Here is a 22,356-nt window from a genome sequence, read left to right on the forward strand (position 1 = left end):
GGGGCTTTCAAGGCGAGGACTTTAGCTGCTAGGCCACGCCGCCAGGCCCAATAATCAATCTTTAAAAAATAATTGCATAATGCCTTTTAAAAAATAGTCCCACCTCTTTAAAATTAAAAAAAAAGCAAGATTTGTTCTTCCAGCATTTCCATAGTATACATAACATCACTGCAAGATACACAGTTGAAGTTCAATTAATATTTATCAAAGGCAGGTGAGATTAAGAGTACTGGCATCAAAAATCTTGTCTTAATTAAATCTTGCTTTCACAGCCTCTGCCCAGCCATTTGTACTGCCCAGGCTTCAATTTCCTCCCTGATGAGATGAACAGTGTTGTTGAATACATGTGCAACCAGATGAAAATAACTATTTCAGTGAAGCCAGTAGCAGAAAAGAATATGGCCAAGCAAGTGGTGGCTGGGGTTACTACTATTAGTCCCCTGGGTGTGACCATGTTTATAGGACTGGGGCTCAAGATCCCTTCCGTGACTTGTGCAGAGCCACACCTCCACCAGGCTGAGTCAAGGGGAGCTGGAAGCCCAGGCGACACACTCCCCCCGCAATGTCTACAGCGCTAATCATTCCTGCGTTCACCTCTTCACCTCAGCTCCCAGTTTAGTTTTGTTGTCCCTGGTTCCTTCCCAGGGCCACCTTGAACTCACATCCTAGCCATTTAATTAGTCCTGTCTTCTCCCCCACTCCCCTGCCACTCCATAGGGGTGAAAGTTGCCTGTTTTAATCTGACCACAGCTTCCCCACCTTGGGGGGAGGATGGGGTTCGTGGTTCAGGATATGGTGACAGGGGAGCTAACAGGACATTTCTGACCTCAGCTAGGGGCTACCCTACTGCAGAACCACTGGCCCTATGCACCCCCGCAGAGAGGAAGACTGCGGGCCTTTCCCTGTGTGTATGGCTGTGCACACAAACCTCACTGCAGTTTGTCACCATCTATGGACAAGGGGGCGCGGCCCAAAGATTCTAGCAGGCTTTTTTTAGCCTAGCCCGCCTGGAAGCCTGGGAGGCTGACTCACACCTTCCCAGCTCCACCTCAAAGGGGGTTCCTGGGCCCCAGCCGGTGCTCTAAGGGTGCCAGCCCAAGCTGACCACAAGGACCGGAAGTGGGAGACCACGGGCTGCTGGCGAAAGAAGTCACACTGCTGCTTGCCTCCTCCAGTGCTAGCCCCACAGCAGCTGAAGGGGGCAGGATGACCCTGGAGGCCAGACTGAGGATACCCTAGGGGCCACTCCTGTCACCACAACAGGCCCACTTCAGCTTCCCCCTTGGCACAACACACGTCATTATGTGTGAACCCCTGCCCACCTTCAGGAAAATGAATGAATGGGAGAGGAGGAGCAGGAGTTGGCAAAGCGAAAAGGAGTGGGGGAAGGCACAACAGGCTGACGACGGATGGAAGGCATGAAAGGGCCACAGGACCAAAACTTGCCGCTGCTTCCCCAAACAGGTCTGCCTTGAAACCGAATTGACCACCCCCCTCCTTTACAGGGTGGACTGGACTGCCCCACCCCACCTGGCGCACCTGGCAAGTCAAGACTAGATGGAACCATTTTATTACCTCCCCCTCCTGGGAGTAGAAGTGTGGGGGCTGGGGAGGGCTGTATGACTGGCTCTTCCAGGGGAAGACGGACTACAGCAGGAAAGGAGATGAGAGCAGAAAGCTCTTTCTCCTGGGCGCAGCCATTGGGGAGCGCCAGATCCAGGCTGAGTACTCCCACATCTGCCACCCAGCTGGCGCCTATTCAGTGCCTCCTCCTCCCAGCTGCCACCTCCTGAGCCAGTTGCCCTGGTCCAGGGGCCCCTAGGGCTTGTGAGAGGCGCTCCTCACTCGGCACCAGCCAGGGCCCTGGGGAACCCGGAACATGATCATCTGGGTCGTCTGAGCAGCGGCGTTCGCGAGGAGGAGGCATTGCAGGACAGTCCGCTGTAGCTTGCGGACTAGGCTCTGGGCTCCTCTGGGTCTTGGACGTGGTGGAGAATCGAGGTTGCTGAACTGGGGATACACTGGTGCTGCCGTGAGATCTCATCACCTTGGGGACCCCAGGAACCAGGCTGGGACCTAAAGATAATGGGACTGTGGTTAACTCTGAGGCTGGAGGAGGGAGAAGAAATCAGAGCCCTTGGCTAAGGGTAGTGGAAACAACGTACTGGCACAGGGTTTGAAGGGCTGGAGGTGACCTTTCACAGCAGACTGCCTCTCAGAACCCCAGACAGCTCCTCTGCCAACAGCTCTCCCCTCCTAGAACCAGGACACTACCCTCAAGTAATTTCTCACAATCTGCAGTATCATTGAAAATCCAACATAGTGGAGCCTGGTGCAGTAGCCCAGTATCTAATGTCCTTGCCTTGCATCTGGTGGGATCCTATGTGGGTACCAACTCATGTCCCAGCTGCTCCACTTCCCATCCAGCTCCCTGCTTGTGGCCTGGGAAAGAAGTCGCGGACGGTCCAAAGCCTTGGGACCCTGCACTGCATGAGAGACCTGGAAGAAGCTCCTAGCTCCTGGTATCAGATCAGTTCAGCTCTGGCTGTTGTGGCCATGTGGGGAGTGAACCAGCAGACAGAAGCTCGCTCTCTCTCTCTCCTTCTCTCTGTAAATCTGACTTTCCAATAAAAATTTAAAAATAAATCAATCTTTAAAAAAGATCTTACCCTGAGGGGGAGGACCTCCTCTACTTAAGAGCCTGGCTGGCCCTGCTCTCATCCCACCACCATTCACCCCAAACCCTTTCCTCCATGGAGCCTTTGTCTCTCAGGATTAGGTCCCCTGCCCTCTGGGTCTCCAGCCCATCCTCCCTCTCCAGCTGACACCCATTCTGCCTTCCACTCCAAGAATTAGGCCTCATTTCTGAAGCTATGCTCTAATCCCCCACCCAGATCCTTTATTTTCTAGTACTTTCCAGCACTTCCACTGCCTCATCATGGAGTTTCCTATCCTAGGACCTGCCTTTCACTTTGAGGAACACCATTACCTCCCCGCTCCTTCAAACATCAAACCCCTGATATTCACCACTCAGCCCCCCAAATCCTTTCCACCCGGGAGCCCAGCTTCTCCATCCTGGGAATCTGCCAGGTCCCTGAGCCTCCTTCCCTTGGGAGACCTACCACCGCCTTTGTGGGGCTTTGCTGTGCCCTCAGCCTTTTGAGGCTGCATCTCAAGAGGCCGGCAGAGCACCAGGGAGAGCCGGGGGCCTCCAGCTCGGATGCGCTCCACCACCTGGCCATGGCTGAGGCCCTGTGTTGACTCTCCGTTGACCTGCAGCACAAGGTCACCAGGCTGCAAAAACAGTAGGCCACGATATGGGAAGCTTCCAGAGTTAGAAATGCTCCTGACACTGGCAGAGGTAACACTTAGCAATGAATGCAGGAGGGCTGCGGGTGGGTAGCTGGGAGGCTCACCTGCAGAAGACCACAGCGCTGAGCTGGCCCATCCTTGAGCAGCGCGCTCACCACAAGTGCAGCGTCTCCCCCTACATCTCGGCCCCCACTTAGCGTGAGGCCAAAGCCTGCAGAACCACGGAGCAACTCCACAGAGAACTGATCAGAGGCCTGCGCTGGCTTCCAAGCACAGTGGCCTTTGCCCTGAGTCACTGGGAGTGGCACAGTTCGCGGACTGATAGTCTCTGATCGCCGATGCTGGAATAAGGATACAGATATGCATTGATGGGCCAGGCCTGAGTCAAACTGCTTCCCACGGAGGGCTGAGGCTACCTGAGGCCGGTGTTCTGCAACTGTGACATGAGGCAGACGTCTGTCGGTGACTTCTATGTCAGCGGAATCCGATTCACCAACAGCTGTAAGATCAAAGAGGGAAATAGAGTTGTTGGGGAACATGCCATGGAAACGACTCAGTTCCAGATCCTAGAGTTAACTTTCAGCCTAAGCTCTTTGCCTCACCAAGCTGTGCCCGCGCACGCGCGCGCACACACACACACACCCGGCCATCACTCACATTTACTTACCTAGACACCACCGTCAAGTTCTAAAGGTCCACACTGCACAAATAACTGTTCTCAACCATTAACAAAAGATGCTGGGCCTGGACGTTTGAATGACTGTCCACACCTTCCTCCCTCCTGCTGAGGCCCCGCCCCCCCAAAGTGTGCCTTTAGGTCCATCCTCGTGGCTGCCACTCCAGGGCCTGGCTCCGCCCCGTCCAGTCTCGCACTCTAAGCCCGCCCCTCGGCTGAGGACCCGCCCTGGCCACGCCCTGGGCCCCGCCTCCTCCCTGGCCACAAGAAACCAACCTGCCTCCCGCTCTCAGTGCCGCCCCCCCCCCAAAAAAACAGGGCCTGGCCCCGCCCAGTAGCGTCACCAACCGCCACCCAGCCCCCGGCTGCCCTCGGGCCCCGCCCCCAGCACGAACCCTCCTTGGCGCGCAGGCGCAGTGTGGCTCCCGCCCTGCGCACCATTGCCGACACGTCGGCCGCAGCTCGCGCCGCCAGGGGACGCGCGTCCAGACGAGCCAGCAGCTGCCGGGCGCTGGGACCCGCGGGCAGCGGACGGCCGCGGCCTGCGCGCGAAAGGGGGACAGGTCAGCGCCAATCCTGCGCTGCGGGGCCCCTCCGTGCTTCCACAACTCCCAAGACCTCCAAGTGTCCCTTAGCATACCCAAAGCCTGCCCCCAGCCCGTCCCTGCTGTGATAGTTCCCAAAGTCACCAAAGGTCCTCCTCCCTCCCCCCGACCCCCAGTCACGGCGGGTCAGCCCGAGGATCCACGTCTGCCCTCCAGACGGCCTTGGCCGTGCCCGCTGCATTTCAATCGTCCTGGATATCTCTGAACATCCTAGCACTTTCTCTGGACGCCCCTACTCCCCCTCATGACCCTGGAAGCCAATTTTTTGCCCAGGCACCTCTGGGAGCCCCCATTTGGCCCTGCTCCCCTGAGGGGACAGGGCCTGCGTGCACTCTGCAGGCACCCAGGGTCTCTGGAAAGATGTGCTGGACGACCCCTGCCCGTGAGAGTCCACTGCCTCGGAGCTCCCGCTGCCCCCCTTGGCCCACGCCCCTCCACAGTGCCCCTGCACACACCCAGACACCCCCAGCTCCCTCCCGCAGCCCCCTTCACTGTGCATTCGGACACCCGGGTGTCCCAGTGACCACGTGCCGACGCCTTTCCCTACATCGCTGCAGAGACCTCGGGGAGTCCTCCCCCACCCCCTCTCCAGCCTGTTGTGCCGCCCCTGCCCCTCTGCTGGGGAGCGAGCCTGGGTGTGGGTGGGCGCCCTGCATCCCAGTCTTGATCGCTGCTTCCCTGGAGGCTACACGACAGCCGCTTGGGCGCCAGAACTGTTCTGTTTACCACCTGTCAGAAAGCAGGGTGTGGAGCAGACAGGTGGGGCCAGGTTGCAGGAATGTGTTCCTTCCCCCACCCCTTGGAGCCCATACTGTACCTCCTTTGTTCCCTCTAGGGTTCGAGGCGCCCCCCGCGCGCTGTTCCATGACCAGTGGTCAGCCAGTTCTCCCCGGACCTCCAGCAAAGCGTTTTTAAGCTCAGGAGCACGCTCATCTGGCAGCTGGCCCAGGTCGGGACGCGGCCGAGGCCGGACAGGCAGGTGCCCGACCAGCTGAGTGACCTACCTAGCTGCCAGCAAGGAGGCCAGGCTGCAGGTACGCTCACTGGTGTTTGGTCTTGATATCTCAGGCGTCTCCTGCTTTGATTAATCAAGGCCTCGACTAACATTGAAGTCTGATTACCAGCTGCTGTGGCAGCTCTAGTAGAAGTCAAACACTAATACACTGCTGGTGGAGATGAAAAATGGTGTGGCATGCTTAGAAAACAGTTGGACAGGGTCTTAAAAAAATTAAATGTATACATAGAATCCATGTATTTTACTCCTAAAAAGTGCAAGAAAACATACATCTACAGAAAGGTTTCTATCCAAATATTCATGGCAGCATTTTTTTTAGTCACCTTGGGCTGCCATAGCAAAATACCACTAAGCAGATGGTTGAAACAAAAGAAGTTGATGGATAGCTCACCGTGCAAGTTCAAGACACTGGTGACCTCGGTTCCTGGTGGGGGCTCTCTTCTCAGTTTTTGGATGGCTGCCTTCTGTTTGCATCCCCACAAGGAGAAAGAGGTAATGTGAGAAGCAAAGGGAGGGGAAAAAAGAGAATGGCGGGGGGGGGGGGTGAGAGAGAGGAAGAGAGAGGTGAAAGCATAATCTTCTTATAAGGCTGCAGTGCTAACTGATTAGCATGTACCTATGACGTCATTTCGCCTTAACTCCATCCTAACAACCTCATCGGCACATGTAGTCACACTGGCAGTTAGGGCTGTACTGTGAGTTTAGAGAGGGACTCAATTCAGTGTATAGCGTTTGTTAATACAAAAAACAAAACAAAAAAAGCCTGGAACGTTTCTAAATGCCCACCGATAGAGAAATGAATGAACAAACTGCAATATTCATCTAGCACAGCACAACTCAACAGTAAAAAGGAATGAACAACTTCAATGGCTCTCAAGATCGTTATGCTGAAGTAAAAGACACCAGACCCAACTTCATAAGAGTCCCTGATATGAGATTCCATTTATATAAAAATCTAGTCACAAAAATTGACGTATAATGACCAAAAGCAGATCAGTGATTGCCCATGTGGAGAAGAGTGAGAGGGCAGGAAGGAAGGGTTACAAAATGTCAGGAGAAGGGGCAGGGGGTGATTTAGTAGGCTAATCATCCACCTGCAAGTGCTGGCATCCCATACAAGCACTGGTTTGAGTTCCGGCTGCTCCACTTCCCATGCAGTTCCCTGTTAATGGTCTGGAATGACCCAAGACCTTGGGAGTTTGCACTCAGATGGGAGACCCATAATAGGCTCCTGACTCCAGGCTCCTGGCTTTAGATCAGCTCAGCTCCAGCCATTGAGGCCACTTGGGGAGTACATCAGAAGATGGACAGTCTTTTGTCTCTACTTCTCTCTGCTTAAAATCTGCCTTTCAAATAAAAGTAAATACATCTTTAAAAAAAAAACAAAAGGCAGGCTCGGTGTGGTAGCCTAGAGGTTAAAGTCCTCGCCTTGAACACACCAGGATTCCATATGGGCACTGGTTCTAATCCTGATGGCCCCACTTCCCATTCAGCTACCTGCTTGTTGCCTGGGAAAGCAGTCAAAGATGGCCCAAAGCCTTGGGACCCTGCACCTGCATGGGAGACCCGGAGGAAGTTCCTGGCTTCGGGTCAGCTCAGTTCTGACCTTTGCGGCTGCTTGGGGAGTGAATCAACAGACAGAAGATCTCCCCTCTCTCTCTCCTCTCTGCATATCTGACTTTCCAATAAAAATAACATAAATCTTTAAAAAATGGTCAGGAGCAAACTTTTGGTAGGGATGAATACTATTCACTATCGTGATTACACGGATAGTTTCACGGATGTAAACATATTGTATCCAAACTGATCAAGTGACAGGCATTTAGTTCAGGCGTACCTGGGGATGTGCCCATCCCATATTCGAAGAATCTGAACTATTCTGTTTCCAATCCAACTTCCCGATAATGTGCATGCTGGGAGGCAGTAGATGATGGCCTAAGTACTTCAGTCCCTGACACCTGTGGAAAACCTAGACAGAGTTCTGGGCTACTGATTTTGACACCAGCCAGAGCCCTGTCCAGGGCATTGGAGAAGTAAAGCAGCAGGTGGAAGATTCCGCACTCTGTCTTTCAAGTAAGATCCAAACCCATAAAAATTAAAAACAAATCCTTCAAGTTGTATCAAATTGTGCCTCTATCCATCAATAAAATGAAAGTTTGTTAAAATTCATGAATTCTGTGAGGCTGTGAAAGTGATTAATTTAGAAAGCAAGATTTAAATAGTTACTTTGTACACATTTGTAAATTGGAGATGCTAAGAGGGGTGTTTGCTAATTTCACAAGTGTGAAGAGGCAGAGTTTGGCCCAGCTCTGTGTCATCCTAATTAGTACTAAAGAGGCAAAACAGCATGCTGATCCTCCACCTTAGAACCAGCATCCAGCTTCGTGCTAATGTGCCTGGAAGCAGGGGATGATGCCCTAAGGGCTTAGGGCCCTGCCAAACAAAAAACACCCTGAAGGAGTTCTGGGATCCTGACCTGGACGGGTAGACCTGCCTGTTGCATGTGTTTAGTATCTGGAGAGTAAAGCAATGGGTGAAAGTTCATTTGTATTTTCTTTCTCCCTCCTCCCTCTCACCCTTCCACTTTCACTCCTTCTGGCACTTTGTATTATAAATAAATAAATGAATAAATCGGGCCCCGCACCATAGCTTAGTGGCTAAAGTCCTTGCCTTGCACGCTCCAGGATCCTATATGGTTGCCAGTTCTAGTCCCAGCAGCCCCACTTCCCATCTAGCTTACTGCTTGTGGCCTGGGAAAGCAGTCGAGGACAGCCCAAAGCCTTGGGACCCTGCACCCGCGTGGGAGACCCAGAAGAGGCTCCAGGCTCCCGGCTTAGGATTGGGTCAGCTCCAGCCATTACAGCCACTCGGGGAGTGAACCATCGACGGAAGATCTTCCTCTCTGTCTCTCCTCCTCTTTGTATATCTGCCTTTCCAATAAAAATAATAAATCTTTAAAAAATGAATGAATAAATAAATAAATAAATAAATCCTTAGAAAATCAATAGATAAACACCACATCACTCCCACTTTCTGGAGGGGTATGTTGAGGTTCCAGTCACTCCAGCAGCTAAGGGGTTCCCATACTTATGACTGCATTCTTTTTGAATCCCCAACACTGCTAGCAGGCTCAGTGACATAAGCAAGACTCCTCAGCCCCAGTCCATGCCCCAGCTCTCAGAATTGTGATGCTGCTGGCCCAGGTGCTATTGCCTCGTGGTTATATCCTTGTCTTGCACACACTGGGATCAAATATGGGTGCCAGTTCATGTCTTGGCTGCTCCACTTGCCCTTGGCATTGCACCCATTGCACAGACAACCAGCAAATAGAAGATAACTCTATGCACACTCTGACTTTCAAAAAAATATTTTTAAAATATTTATTCATTTTTATTGGAAAGCAAGAAACACAGAGAGAAGGAGAGACAGAGAGAAAGATCTTCTGTCTGCTGCTTCAGTCCCCAAATGGCCAAATTGCCAGAAATGAGCCAATCTGAAGGCAGGAACCAGGAGCTTCCTCTAGGTCTCCCACATGGGTGCAGGGTCCCAAGGCCTTGGACCGTCCTCGACTGCTTTCCCAAGCCACAAGCAGAGGAGCTGGGTGGGAAGTGGGGCCGCCAGGACATGAACTGGGATCCTGCTGCAGTTAAGGCAAGAACTTTAGTCACTAGGCTACCATGCCAGGCCCAAATAAATTAAGCATTTTTTTTAAATTAACTATGCAAATGTCAAAGGAACATACAAGAGCACTTCCAGCGATCCATATTGGTATTTAAAGATAAATTGCTTTGAGGGACAAAAATTTTGAAATCTATGCATAATTGTCACAGAACATGAACTTTTTGTACCCCCTATTTTATAAATCAGAAACAGGGGCTGTCCTGCTACGGACACATAAGAAAAAAACAAAAAGAAAAAGCATTGAAATATTTGTCTCAGTCACCTTCCTTCATGCCTCAACATTTCCCAACCCTAATTGGAGACCCGCATGGGTGTGCCTGCCTCTCAGCCACGTAAAGAATGTTCAAAACAAACTTCAAAACATTTTTTTTAAAAAAGAAACAGGGGCCATTCTTGTGATGTGGCAGATGAAGCCGGAGTTTGCAACAGTTACATTCTGTGTGGGTGCTGCTCTGGGTCCTGGCAGCTCCACTTCCAGTGCAGGCACCTGGGAAAGCAGCAGAAGATGGCCCAAGTGCTTGGGCCCTGCACTCAAGTGGAAAACCCAGATGAAGCCTCTGACTTCTGCATGCCCAGCTCTGGCCACTGCCAACATTTGGCGAATGACCCAGTGGGTGACAGATCTCTCCCCTCCCTCCAAAACTCTTTCAAATAAACAGATTCAATGCTAAAAATGAAATTAGAAACAGGGGCCAACATTCAGCTGTTGCATGCAACATGGGCATTGCACATGGGCACTGGTTCAAGTCCTGACTGGTCCACTCATAACCAGGTTCCTGGTAGTGTAGCTGAGAAAGGAACAGAAGATGGCCCAAGTGCTGGGTTTCTGCACCCACACGAGAGACCCAGATAGCATTCTGGTCTGTTGCTTCAGCCTGCTAGCTGTTATGGCCATTTGGGAGGAAACTAGTAATGTAAGATCCTCTCTCTCTCAGTCTTTCCTTGTAATTCTGCCTTTCAAATAATTAAAAGGGCTTTTTAAAAATGGATATATTATCTACCATTTCCTGCACCTACAATTTCATGACACACAGAAAGATCAAAAGGTTGGAGTCATGACTGCAGCTGAAGCACTGTATTATTGTAAAATGCAGGGGACAATGGCCAGGGGAGAAGAGGCAGGGAGGAAAGAAAGGGACAGAAAGGGGGACAACCTTATAACTGCCAAACTGTATCACGGAAAATAAGAATATAAACAAAATCAGAAACAAAGAACCAGAAATGAGTCTGGCGCAGTGGCTCAATGGGCTAATCCTCCTGTACCTGCAAGCGCTGGTATCCTACATGGACGTTGATTCATGTCCCAGGTGTTCCACTTCTGATTTAGCTCCGTGTTTATAACCTGGGAAGGCAGCAATGAAGGCTCAAGTTCTTGGGACCCTGCACCCATGGGGGACACTCAGAAGACGTTCCTGGCTCCTGGCTTCAGATCAGTTCAGCTCTGGTTGTTGCAACCCTTTGGGTAGTGAGCCAGTGGATGAAAGACCTCTCTGTCTCTGCTTCTCTCTATAAATCTGATTTTCCAATGAAGATTTACAAACAGGAAAGACAGAAAGAAACATTTTCTGTCCACAGCTCGACTCCCCGATTTGCCGCAATGGCTGGCGCTGAGCTGATACGAAGCCAGTTGCCAGGAGCTCCTCCCGGGTCACCCACGTGAGTGCAGGCTCCCAAAGCTTTGGGACATCCTCTACTGCTTTCCCAGGCCACGAGCAGGAAGCTGGATGGGAAGTGGAGTCACCGGGACTAGAACCAGCGCCCATATGGGATCCCGGTGCGTTCAAGGCGGGATTTAGCCACAAGGCTCTAGTGCTGGTTCCTAAAACTAAATCTTTGAAAAATAAATACTCAGAGATAAACCACAGGACCCAGTACGATGGCTCAATTGTCTAAACCTCACCGTGAAAGTGCCAGTAACCCATCTGGGCACTGGTTTGTGTCCTAGCTGCACCACTTTTGACCCAGCACCCTGCTTATGGCCTGGGAAAGCAGTGGAGGACGGCCCAAAGCCTTGGGACCCTGCACCCATGTGGGAGACACCAAAGGGTTCTCCTGGCTTCAGATCGCCTTAGTTCCTGCTGTTGCAACTATTTGGGAGTGAAAGATCAGATGGAAGATCTTTCTCTCTGTCTCTCCTCTTCATAAATCTGCCTATCCAATAAAAATAAAATAAATCTTTAGAAAAAGAAGTAAATAAACCTCAAGAATCAAAACTGTGTCATCTTTTTCTCTGAAACTACTTCTTTTGTTTGAAATGCACAAGTCCATCCGTAGAAAATGTATTGCCGGGCCCAGCGAGGTGACCTAGTGACTAATGTCCTTGCCTTGAACACACCGGGATCCCATATGGGATATACACAGAGGAGGAGAGACAGAGAGGAAGATCTTCCATCCGATGATTCACTCCCCAAGTGAGCCGCAACGGGCCGATGCGCGCCGATCCGAAGCCAGGAACCAGGAACCTCTTCCGGGTCTCCCACGCGGGTACAGGGTCCCAATGCATTGGGCCGTCCTCGACTGCTTTCCCAGGCCACAAGCAGGGAGCTGGATGGGAAGTGGAGCTGCCGGGATTAGAACTGGCGCCCATATGGGATCCCGGGGCTTTCAAGGCGAGGACTTTAGCCGCTAGGCCATGCCGCCGGGCCCCATAAACGTATCTTCTAAAACATTCTCTCAGGACTAAACTACAGAATGAAGGAGGATAAATATTCATTCTGTGTCACCATATATTTTGTAATAAGATGTACTGACATCACAAATCCCCTAATATGATATCTTTTGAAGAGTATTTTGGTTCTGTACAATTTTTTAAAAAAATTAATAACTTCAATCAAATCATGATTAGTCTTCAGACAAATCCATTCAGATGGATTTCTACCAAAAAAAAAAGCTGTAATGAACTTTGCAAGTGTTAAAGGTGAAGAAAGATTGAGTAGCTGCCACAGACTGAAGAACATTAAGGAGGCATTGCAATTATATTGTAATGTGTGATCTTAGCTTGTTTTCTGAATTCTAGAACTGAAAATAGTTTAGAGTTAATTGCATCGCACTACTCTGATGTGTATAACGTGCTATTGTTATATAGAAGATTTAAACGGATCTGGATCACGGATCCACAGGAGCACTTGTCAGATTTGCAATATATCTGTAAAAATTTTATGATGTTATTGTCTTTTGAAAGTTACCACAGTGGGGAGTCGAGGACCCGTCCCAAGATGCCTAGGAGTTCTAAAATGGAAACATAACCAGGACATTGCTACAATAATGGAATACATGTTTTCAAGATCATTCTCTGAAACGTGGGAAGAGAGACTGCACCGTCTACCGCTACTATCTCTTTAAGGAACTGCAGTTCACGGTACCACGGGCGCAGGCGCACTCCTGAGAAATTTGGAGGAACGACAACAACTTCCTACAGTAGCTGCTTTGCTTTCCTAAGTGAATGCTGCATTGTTTTATGGGAAATGAAGTTCTTACGCTTGTCAAACCGACGCTAGATAACGAAGCCCAAACTACACTTCCTAGCAAGCAACGCGGCAGCCTGGGAACCGGGGCAAGATGGCAGACGCCGAAGACAATGTTTGGCCGCCGGCTGCACCTTCCACTGCTTCAGTTTCATTCGCTTTCAGTCGCACGTCCTCTCGGAAGCGGTTGGTGGTGTTAACGGATGGCGCAGAGTCGGCCTCAGAGGAGAAGGATTTCTTGAAGACCGTGGAAGGGAGGCAACTGCAAAGGTGAAGCGGTCAGGTCTTTGGCGCCTTCGAGATCGGTGCTGAGGGTGCTAGCGGGAGGGCCCCGTGTGAGTATTTTGCCGTGATGACAGGGGCCTGGAAAGCTTGAAACATAGCGTCAGGAGATTCTTGAGGAGAGAAAGCCGCAGTTTATGGGCGAGGTGGGGACTTTGCTTCTCATTTGCGTTGGAATTGAGGAAATGTACGAGGATGCCTCATAGAGTTTGAGGAAAATGGCACATTCTTTTCAGATTCCTTCTCCGCGAGCTTTTGGAAATGTCCTCGCGTTCGTGAGAGAGAATAAATACCTTTAGGATGAAGGGACGCTGAGGAGTGTGCGTTCAGATAAGTGGAAAAGAGGGAGGAATTACAGGACCCTGTGGTGTCAACTAAAGTGACCGGACATCTCCAGGCCGGGGAAGGAGCTGGAGCCAGACAGAGGCCGAGCGAGGCCGTGATCAGCATGTTTGGGAAAGAAGAGTCTGAAGTGCCTGAGTGAGGGACTTGTCATTGTCTAAAAGGCAATGGAGCTGGGAAGAATCTGGGATGAAAATGGTCCTTTGTAGGTTTAGGGATGAATAGGTCTAGGAATGACTGCTGAAAGATACTGACATTTAAGAGGTAGTGGCATGGGTGAGGGGCAACTGACATTTAAGAGGTGGCGGCATGGGTCAGGGGCACTGAGGCACTATCAGAGACATAACAGGAAAGCCAGACAAGGGAACATGAGGACATGGGCCATGGAGCTGGGAGTGTGTTTGGCTCTTGTGTTTCTCTGAATAAAGGAGTGTGGTTAGAACCCACGGGACACGCCTCTTCTCTCTCTTTTTTTTAAGGATTTATTTATTTTTATTGGAAACTCAGATATAGAGAAAGGAGGAGAGACAGAAAGGAAGATCTTCCATCTGCTAATTCACTCGCCAGACGGGCAGAGCTGCGTGGATCCAAAGCCAGGAGCCAGGAGTTTCTTCCGGGTCTCCCACGCGGGTGCAGGGTCCCAAGGCTTTGGGCCGTCCCTTACTGCTTTCCCAGGCCACACGCAGTGAGCTGGATGCGAAGCGGGGCTGCTGGGATTAGAACCAGCGCCCATATGGGATCCTGGCATAGGCAAGGCGAGAACTTTAGCCACTAGGCTGCCACGCTGGGCCAGGTGCCTCTTTCCTAACTTTACCCTTCTGTATCCACATCAGTGTGAAGCCCTCAGAAGCCCCCAAGGAACCTATCATTCCTTTGATTCAGAATGGCTATCACAGGCAGCCACCAGCTCAACCCTCCAGACCAGCCACAGATACACAGATCCCAGCAGATGGGGTGCTGTCCCAGGCTGTGAAGGAACTAATTGAGGGTAAGTGGGCCTTCCCTCCCTCAGTGAAGCTAGAAGGGGAGGAAGGTGGAAGATCTAGGCTAGACCCTGGTTGATCCCTCACCTTCTTCCTTAGAATCCAAGAAGTCTCTGGAGGAAAGAGAGAATGCAGGTGTGGACTCCACGCTCACTATCCCCATGATCCAGAAGGGACACAGCCTCAACACAGAAAGGATAGATGACAAAGTGCTGGCTGAGACGGTGAGCTGGCATCTCAACCCCTGCCCGCTCCTCGCCCTGTGTGCCAGGTTTGCCTCCCTGCGCATGGCAAGTACACTCTGTGTGTGTACTGAAAGTGTGCTGCCTATCCCTTCTCCTCTTCCAGCTTTTTGGAAAGATTACTAAAGAAATCCACAGTGTTGGAGCCTAGGATTGCCGGAATGGGCTAGGGAGTGGAGGGAAGAAGATCCTAGTCTGGAAGGCAGATGCTGCCTGGCGTATTTGAAGAACACTGAGGGACCAGTGTGGCTGGACTAGAATGCGGGAGAGCGTGGTGAAGTCAGAAGGGAGATGGAGGGGGCTAGACCAGACACTGTTCTGTGGGTCACGAGTGGAAAGCCATGGGTGGGCCCTGAGCAGAGAAGGAACATGCTTCTGATGTGACGGAATCTGCTCTGAGCACCACAGACTAGTTGGTGAAGTTAGAAGCAGGACACCGGTAGTCCAGGCCGCTGGTGATGAGGGCTGAGTGAGGCCTGGAAAGATGTAGGGTTTGGTGAGAGAGCCAAGAGCAGCGTGAGTATTGCTTTAAATTTCTGTTGGGAAGGCAGTTTTACAAGGAGAAGGAGAAACAGAGAGATTTTTTTTTAAAAGATTACTTATTTTTATTGGAAATACAGATGTACAGAGAGGAGGAGAGACAGAGAGGAAGATCTTCCGTCCAATGGTTCACTCCCGAAGTGACCGCAACGGCTGGAGCTGAGCCAATCTGAAGCCAGGAGCCTCTTCCAGGTCTCCCACGCGGGTGCAGGGTCCCAAAACTTTGGGCAGTCCTCGACTGCTTTCCCAGGCCACAAGCAGGGAGCTGGATGGGAAGTGGAGTCACCGGGACTAGAAACAGCGCCCATATGGGATCCTAGCACATTCAAGGCAAGGACTTTAACTGCTATGCTATTGTGCCGGGCCCAAGAAACAGATTTTATATCTGCTGCTGCATTCCCCCCAAATAGCTGCAATGGCCAGAGCTAAGCCAATCTGAAGCCAAGAGCTTCTTCCTAATCTCCCATGCAGGTGTAGGATCCCAAGGCCTTGGGGCATCCTCCTGCGTTCCCAAGCCACAAGCAGGAAGCTGAATGGGAAGTGGAGCAGCTGGGACACAAACTGGACATATGGATCCTGGTGCCGCAACATGGAGGATCAAGCAGTTGAGCCATTGTGCCAGCCCCAAGTATTCCTAATGGTAGCAATAGGCCAGACACTCAATGGCCAGATCTCTGTGGGATGTCAGTGAGGCAGCTAGTGTGTCTGGAGTGAAATGGAAGGAATGAAAAAGAGATCGAATTGGCAGTGTAGATACAGGGTCCCAAAGCCTTGGGCCATCCTCCACTGCTTTCCCAGGCCACAGGCAGGGAGCTGGATGGGAAGTGGAGCTGCCGGGATTAGAACTGGCGCCCATATGGGATCCTGGTGCATTCAAGGCAAGGACTTTAGTCACTAGGCTACTGTGCCAGGCCCATGCCTTTTCACCTATTCGTTCACACACATTTTGCAATGCTTCCTAAGTGCCTGCTTCTCTTCCAGCCGCAGACCTTTGTCTCTTTCCTCTGCAGTGATGAAGGGAACTCATAAGCCCCACATGCACCCTGGTTGCTTTCATTAAAAAAAAAAGAATAATAACTAAACTCTCTCCATTTCATCCTGCTCCTGTTCCAGCCTTCGCCTTCTTTCTCTCATTTGCCGTCTTACAGGTCTACTTAGGTGCCCTTCGTAGGTCAAGGGATCGCTCCTGTAGTCCTTCCTCTCCCTCAGCTTTTTTTTTTCTTTCAAGTTACTTTTTTTCAGTTTACTTTTATTGGGAAGGCAGATCTATGGCCATTTGAGGAGTGAACCAGCAGATGGGAGATCTTCCTCTCTGTCTCTCCTTCTCTTTGTAAATCTGCCTTTCCAATAGAAATAAAGAAATATTTAGAAAGAAAATACTTTTGTCATACACACACATGGAGTTTTGTTTGACCTCAGAGCCTTTGCCCTACCATTCTCTCTGTTTGCAACAGTCTTCCTTCTCAAAGCCTCATGGCTCCCTCCGTCAGCCCCTGGGCACTGTGTCAATGGCAGCTCTGGCATGCCCTCCCATCCATCCCTCTGCGGCCTCCTGGGCAAGATGGGAGCACCTGAGTTCCAAATCCAGTCCTGGCTCCGATGACGGAGCAGTGTACCCTGCTTAGTGCTTAAATAGTTGAGTTGGCTGCAGCCCAGCCTTGATGCGGATGGGCGTGTCTCATTCTGTGTGTGCGCGCCTGCCTGCCTGCCTGCCTGCCGCTCACACACCTAGAGGATTGGTGTGAGCGGAGTCTAACTCCCTTTTCTCTGCCCGAACCCATTTAGGTGCCCGAAGAGGCTGATTATGAGGCGATCTCGGTGGAGGCCTATGGATTGGCCATGCTGCGAGGCATGGGCTGGAAACCTGGGCAAGGCATCGGCCGTACCTTTAGTCAGTGAGTTCTGGGCTAGGAGTGACAGGATGGACAGATGGGGTCAGGAGCAAGGCCCACAAGGCTACTGTCCACCCAGAACCCTTCAGGTGATAATGGAAGAATACATTATTACCCTAATTCGGTAGCGCCTTTCCCCTCTGTTCCAAGTTCCTTTTTGCCCTTTGAAGTGCTGTAATAGGAGCCCAGTTATCTAAAGTTTGTCTCTGTGGGCCTCACTCTCCTTCTGTGGGAAATGACAGTATAAAACGGATGAACTTCAGTGGTCTGTCAGGAGAGTTTGATGAAATTCTCCCCATTGAACACATCCAGTCAGCCCTCACCCCCAGTGAGCCCCGTCAGAGCATTTGCTGTTATAAAAACCTAACAATCACTTCTCCACAATTGGAGACTCCAGTGACTTCGGAAAAGCAAATGATTTTTTCATAAGCTCTCTGGCAGCTGAACATGATCAGCATTGGCTTCGAGCCTTCTCATAGCCTGTTCACTCCTGTTGGGCCTGACTAAACAGGTAATTTGTGCTGTGCAAGTATGAGGCTGCCAGGACAGGCTTGGTTCTGAACACCTGCCCCAGATGCCACTATACATACTGTGTGTTCCACAGTATGTGCAACATGGGCTAAAGTTGAAACCAATGCCATTTCTGTAGGTCCCCTAAACAATCCTAATGGGAGATTGGAGTGGGCATCCTGCACCGGGAGTGGGGTGGGATTTGGCAGGGAGGGAGGGAGATGAGCCACTGAAGATGGTTGCATCCCACCTCACCACTCCTTCTCCCTCCACCAATAAACCATATTCCTCCATGCAGGGTAGTAAAACCCCGTGTGAACTCACTGAGGCCCAAGGGCTTGGGCCTGGGTGCCAACGTGACTGATGTGCAGGCTTTGACCACCAGCACCAGCTCCAGCTGCCTTTCAAGAACACATCACAGTCAGAAAGACGAGCAGCCTGACGGGCTGAAGAATGGAACAACGGTGATGGTCATCTCTGGCCATTACCGAGGCCGCTATGGGAAGGTAAGGAACCAGGCTGTCCCCTGGAGCCCTAGGAAGAGTGACTTGAGGGTCGGGGAAGGAGGGATTGAGTTTAGGGTAGAGCGGCTGGAGGTCTTTCAGGCAGATAGTGCAGAAGGGGCATTTGGCTAGGTTTTTCTGAGCTTTGCTTGCCAATTCAAAGGGACTTGGAATGCCAAAGGGGCAGATGTTGGATGCCGTGATTTAATACACCACTTAGGGCACCCAGATCAATGTATCTGCATTCAGATCCTGTCTCCATTCCCCACGCCCCTCTCTCTTTTAAGATTTATTTCTTTTGGGCCCGGAGCGGTGGCCTAGTGGCTAAAGTTCTCGTCTTGAATGCTTCGGGATCCCATATGGGCGCCGGTTCTAATCCCAGCAGCTCCACTTCCAATCTAGCTCCCTACTTGTGGCCTGGGAAAGCAGTCGAGGGCGGCCCAAAGCCTTGGGATGCTGCACCCGCATGGGAGACCTGGAGGAAGTTCCTGGCTCCTGGCTCCAGATCGGCATAGCACCGGCCATTGTGCTCAGTTGGGGAGTGAATCATCGGACGGAAGATCTTCCTCTTTGTCTCTCCTCCTCTCTGTATATCTGACTTTCCAATAAAAATAAAATAAATTAAAAAAAAACTAATAAAAAAAGATTTATTTCTTTTTATTGGAAAGGCAGATTTACAGAGAGAAGGAGAGAGAGAGAGAGAAAGATTTTTCCATCTGCTGGTTCATCCCTCAAATGGCCACAATGGCTGGATGTCAGCCAATCTGAAGCCAGGAGCCAGGTGCTTCTTGCAGTCTGTCATGCAGGTGAAGGGTCCGAAGGCTTTGGGCCATCCTCTGCTGTTTTCCCAGGCCACAAGCAGGGAGCTGAATGGGAATAGCTGGGACACAAATTGGCACCCATGTAGGATGCCAGTGCTTGCAATGGGAGGATTAGCTAATTGAGCCATTGCACTAGTCTCCATTCCTGATTCCACTTTCTTGTTGCTGCCCACCCTGGGGAGGGGGAGTGATGACTGAATTATTTGGGCCCCTGGTACCCACATGGAAGAGTTAGATTGATTTCCCGGCTCCTGACTGTGAGCTGGCCCAGCTCCAAGCAATGGGAACATTTAGAAAGTGAGTTTCTGTCCTTTCAACTCAATTAAAAAGTTAATTTAAAAAAAGGGGGGGGCATACCTGGCAGTTGCTACAAGACCCTGTGAATTAAATGCATATAAAATGTCTGTGCCTCACACAAGAACCAGACCTGCCCCCAGCTTTTGGGAGGTCTCAGTCTAGTGTAGGAGATACAGTGATCAGGCCCATTGGGGGTTGTGAGCTGGACAGCCTGCTCCTTGGAATGTGGGTGGGTGCCCCTCTTCTCTAACTTCTTGTTGATGGACACTACAGGTGGAAGGGCTTGACCCGGACAATGTCCGGGCCATGGTGCGTCTGAGCAGGGAGAATCGCGTGGTGACGGTTAGTGAGTACTGCCTGCGCCCTGTATCCCAGAAGGAGTATGACGAGAACACTGCGGATCCCAGTGAGTGAGTGGGCATCTTGGTTAACCAGGGCAGGAGGGGCAGGGCCTGTGTCTTGGGGCAAGTTTTCCTTCTGCAAGGAGATAGGGGTTGCAGGCTGCCTGGTGGACATGGTTTCTTGCCATAGCTCAGGGGGTGAAAAAGGGAACCAAGTGGTTTATTTCCACTGGGACAAAGGTCTGTTTGGTACCCCTGGGTTTTAGCCTCTCTCTGAGGGTGAAGAAATGAGTAAAAAAAATTGAATTCCAGCCTTTGGGAGTTGTTTTAGGGGATGAGATGAGGCCCTGTGGTGCTAGGGAGTCAAAAACCAGTGAGGGTTAGGCTGCAGCCTAGCAGGAAGGCAGTGTAGGCAGGCCGAGCTGCCCGCACACAGGCCGTTACAGGGTGCCTTAGCAGGTGGATGCGGCCTCTGCAAGCCATACGAGGAGGCCACACTGTCCATGTGAGCTGCTTAGGGTTGGGTCAGGCTTGAAGGAGGCTGACACAGCACAGAGGAAGGGCAGAGCCTTGGTGAAAGGGGTACTTTGGCAGGTGGCGTGTGAGAACAGTGCGACATACACCCTCATGCTTCACCTCCCCATCCCCCACACACTGCCTCATGCAGATGACAACACAGCTTCTGCGGGGAAACTGAGGCAACCACCCTCGACACAGAAGGCTCCCCAGGATCAGCACGCCCGCACGCAGCAGCAGAGCTCCATGAAGAAGCGGAAACACCTTGTAGACCCGTGAGACTGCGGAGCTGGGGTGGGAGGTGGGGTTCCGCTCAGGCTGTTGGAGGGAGGAGCTAGTCACGTGGCAGTAACCAGGCTGGGCCTTACGGGTGGGTTCCCCCAGCAGGGGCAAAGGTAGGGTGACCGGAGTGGACATGTGATAATGAGCTGATAAAGCCTAGTGCTGGCCCCCCTCTCCACAGACAGGAAGGGCCTACAACCAAAAGCAGTGAGAAGACAGCTCGCAGAAGCCCCCATTGGTTACGTAGAGACCTGCGTGTCCGATTTGTGAACAAGCTGTACAAGAACGGCCAGTACTACAACACCAAGGTGCGTGCTCTTGGGGTTGCGGCACAGGCTCACCTGTCTTCCCGGGGGACTGGTCCCCCTGAGTTCTCCACTGACTTCTCACCTGCACTCCTCCCCACCTCTCCAGATGACCATCGAGGATCTCCTGAGCCCGGATACCTGTGTGTGTCGGACCGATGAAGGCCGAGTCCTAGAAGGTGAGGCTGAGCGATGGCCACTACAAGACTGAGGCTGGAGCCTGGCCCTGGGCACAGCTGTGCAGAGCCCACGTTCCCACAGGACACCACACCCCGCCATCATGGGGCTGACCTAAGCCCTACTGTCTGTGTCTGTCACATTAGCAGGGAAGTTACCATCTTTCCCTCTTGTGACTCTTATGACTGGCACCCTTAAGGCAAGGCACAGGTGTGGGGTAGAGGGCTGGTTGTGTTTGGAGTTCCCGCTAAGAACTCCAGCTCTACGATGATATGTCCACGCTGCGCAGTAACTATTACCACCACTGCCCCACATACATGCTCCCTCTGTCACAGTTCTGATTTGTTTTTTCTTTGAAGATTTATTTGCTTGAAAGGCAGAGTTACAGCGAGAACTTCTGTCTAATGCCTCAGTCCCCAAGTGGCTGGGGCTGGGCCAGGTCCAAGCAAACAGCCTGGAACTACATGTAGGCGTGCCATGCAGGTGGCGTGGGCCAAGGCCTGGGGCCACCTACTACTGCCTTTCCAGGAACAGTACGAGGGACTGGGTGGGAAGTGGAATAGCCAGGACTCAAACATGCTCATACGGGGTGGCAGTGTGTCACGCAGGGGCTTTACCCTGCCATGCCCCCCTGCAACTCGCCACCCGCCCACCTCCCTGCCTCGGTCATAGTTATTTCTAGAAACGGCAGCGTGGTTTTCTTCCCCTCTGTGAAATGGGTGTAGTGTGGCTCCAGGGTCTGCAGCCAAAGGCCCCATGACAGGACCCTGCTGGGCCGTGCGCCCTTACGCTCCTCTGGCCCATGTGCAGGTGTGAAGGAGAACATGCTGGAGACGCTGATTCCCAAGGCCGAAGGCGAACGTGTGATGGTAGTGCTGGGCCCTCAGGCCGGAAGGGTGAGTGACAGACAGGGAGATGCGGGGGCGTGGGGCCGTCAGGGGGTGTCCCGAGGGCCCCAGGCTGGCCTTGCTGACTCCGGCCTACTCCCACTGCAGGTTGGCCAGCTGCTGCGCCGCAGCACCACACACAGCAGGGCTTTGGTGCGACTGCGCAGAGACACTCAGCTGCTGGAGCTGCATTATGACGCCGTGTGCCAGTACATGGGTCCTAGCGACTCAGATGAGGACTGAAGGGCTCCGCTTACAGCCCTCCCTGCCCTGCCCTGCCCCTGCCCTGCCCCTGCCCTCTGGGCTGCTACCAGCTCTTGTGCCATTGGATACCCACGCGTGGGAAAGCTCTTGGTGCATAAACAGGGAAAGAGATGACTGGACCCAAAGGGACACTAACAGCAAACCTGGTGGCTACCCAAGTGGAGTGGGGGAAATAAAAGCCATTTGAAATACCGAGTAGAAGAATGAACCCGGAAGTGGTGTGCTAGGTTAGGAGAGTGAGGTGCGAAGGGCTGGGAACCAGTTCATGCTTCAGTCTCGCCTCTGCTGTGCTTGGCATGCAAGACCAGTGGAAGGAGCTGCCTGATCACACGCTGAACTCAGGGTCAGGAAGCAATGGACTCCGTGCCCTGAGCACCTGCCCCCAGGAGCTGCAATGCGCCACTGCTGTGCACAGCCAC

At 51.9% G+C, this 22,356-nt stretch overlaps 2 protein-coding genes across 4 annotated transcripts; one reads left to right on the forward strand and one right to left on the reverse strand.

Annotated features, from left to right (window-relative positions):
• Positions 1–1,063: 1,063 nt before the first annotated feature.
• MAGIX (MAGI family member, X-linked) lies at positions 1,064–5,521 on the reverse strand. Of its 2 annotated transcripts, XM_058658337.1 has the most exons (6): positions 5,411–5,521; positions 4,384–4,530; positions 3,729–3,811; positions 3,417–3,653; positions 3,123–3,294; positions 1,064–2,076 (listed from the first exon to the last, which is right to left on the reverse strand). In XM_058658337.1, exons 1-6 carry the CDS (start codon positions 5,457–5,459, stop codon positions 1,760–1,762), a joined length of 1,005 nt encoding a protein of 334 aa, XP_058514320.1. In that variant the 5' UTR covers positions 5,460–5,521; the 3' UTR covers positions 1,064–1,759. The 2 variants fall into 2 exon arrangements, with proteins under 2 accessions (XP_058514320.1, XP_058514319.1); XM_058658336.1 differs by having other exon boundaries at positions 3,417–3,811.
• Positions 5,522–12,809: 7,288 nt separating this feature from the next.
• GPKOW (G-patch domain and KOW motifs) lies at positions 12,810–21,948 on the forward strand. Of its 2 annotated transcripts, none has more exons than XM_058658335.1 (11): positions 12,810–13,023; positions 14,211–14,365; positions 14,460–14,584; positions 16,928–17,037; positions 17,843–18,050; positions 19,439–19,576; positions 20,179–20,297; positions 20,486–20,612; positions 20,719–20,788; positions 21,597–21,682; positions 21,782–21,948. In XM_058658335.1, exons 1-11 carry the CDS (start codon positions 12,848–12,850, stop codon positions 21,914–21,916), a joined length of 1,449 nt encoding a protein of 482 aa, XP_058514318.1. In that variant the 5' UTR covers positions 12,810–12,847; the 3' UTR covers positions 21,917–21,948. The 2 variants fall into 2 exon arrangements, with proteins under 2 accessions (XP_058514318.1, XP_058514317.1); XM_058658334.1 differs by having other exon boundaries at positions 12,812–13,023; positions 19,439–19,571; positions 20,174–20,297.
• The last annotated feature ends 408 nt before the right edge of the window (positions 21,949–22,356 follow it).

The sequence above is a fragment of the Ochotona princeps genome, chromosome X (assembly GCF_030435755.1).
Source record: "Ochotona princeps isolate mOchPri1 chromosome X, mOchPri1.hap1, whole genome shotgun sequence".
NCBI classification, from domain to species: domain Eukaryota; kingdom Metazoa; phylum Chordata; class Mammalia; order Lagomorpha; family Ochotonidae; genus Ochotona; species Ochotona princeps.

Bases quoted from the DNA above. Each gene is read 5' to 3' on its own strand.
- MAGIX (XM_058658336.1), bottom strand. From the start codon at position 5,459: ATGGAACAGCGCGCGGGGGGCGCCTCGAACCCTAGAGGGAACAAAGGA. The intron at 4,531-5,410 runs GTACAGTATGGG...TTTCGCGCGCAG, and splicing joins CCCTAGAGGGAACAAAGGAG to GCCGCGGCCGTCCGCTGCCC. The intron at 3,295-3,416 runs GTGAGCCTCCCA...CTGTTTTTGCAG, and splicing joins AGCGCTGTGGTCTTCTGCAG to CCTGGTGACCTTGTGCTGCA.
- GPKOW (XM_058658335.1), top strand. From the start codon at position 12,848: ATGGCAGACGCCGAAGACAATGTTTGGCCGCCGGCTGCACCTTCCACT. The intron at 18,051-19,438 runs GTAAGGAACCAG...TGGACACTACAG, and splicing joins ACCGAGGCCGCTATGGGAAG to GTGGAAGGGCTTGACCCGGA. The intron at 21,683-21,781 runs GTGAGTGACAGA...CTCCCACTGCAG, and splicing joins TGGGCCCTCAGGCCGGAAGG to GTTGGCCAGCTGCTGCGCCG.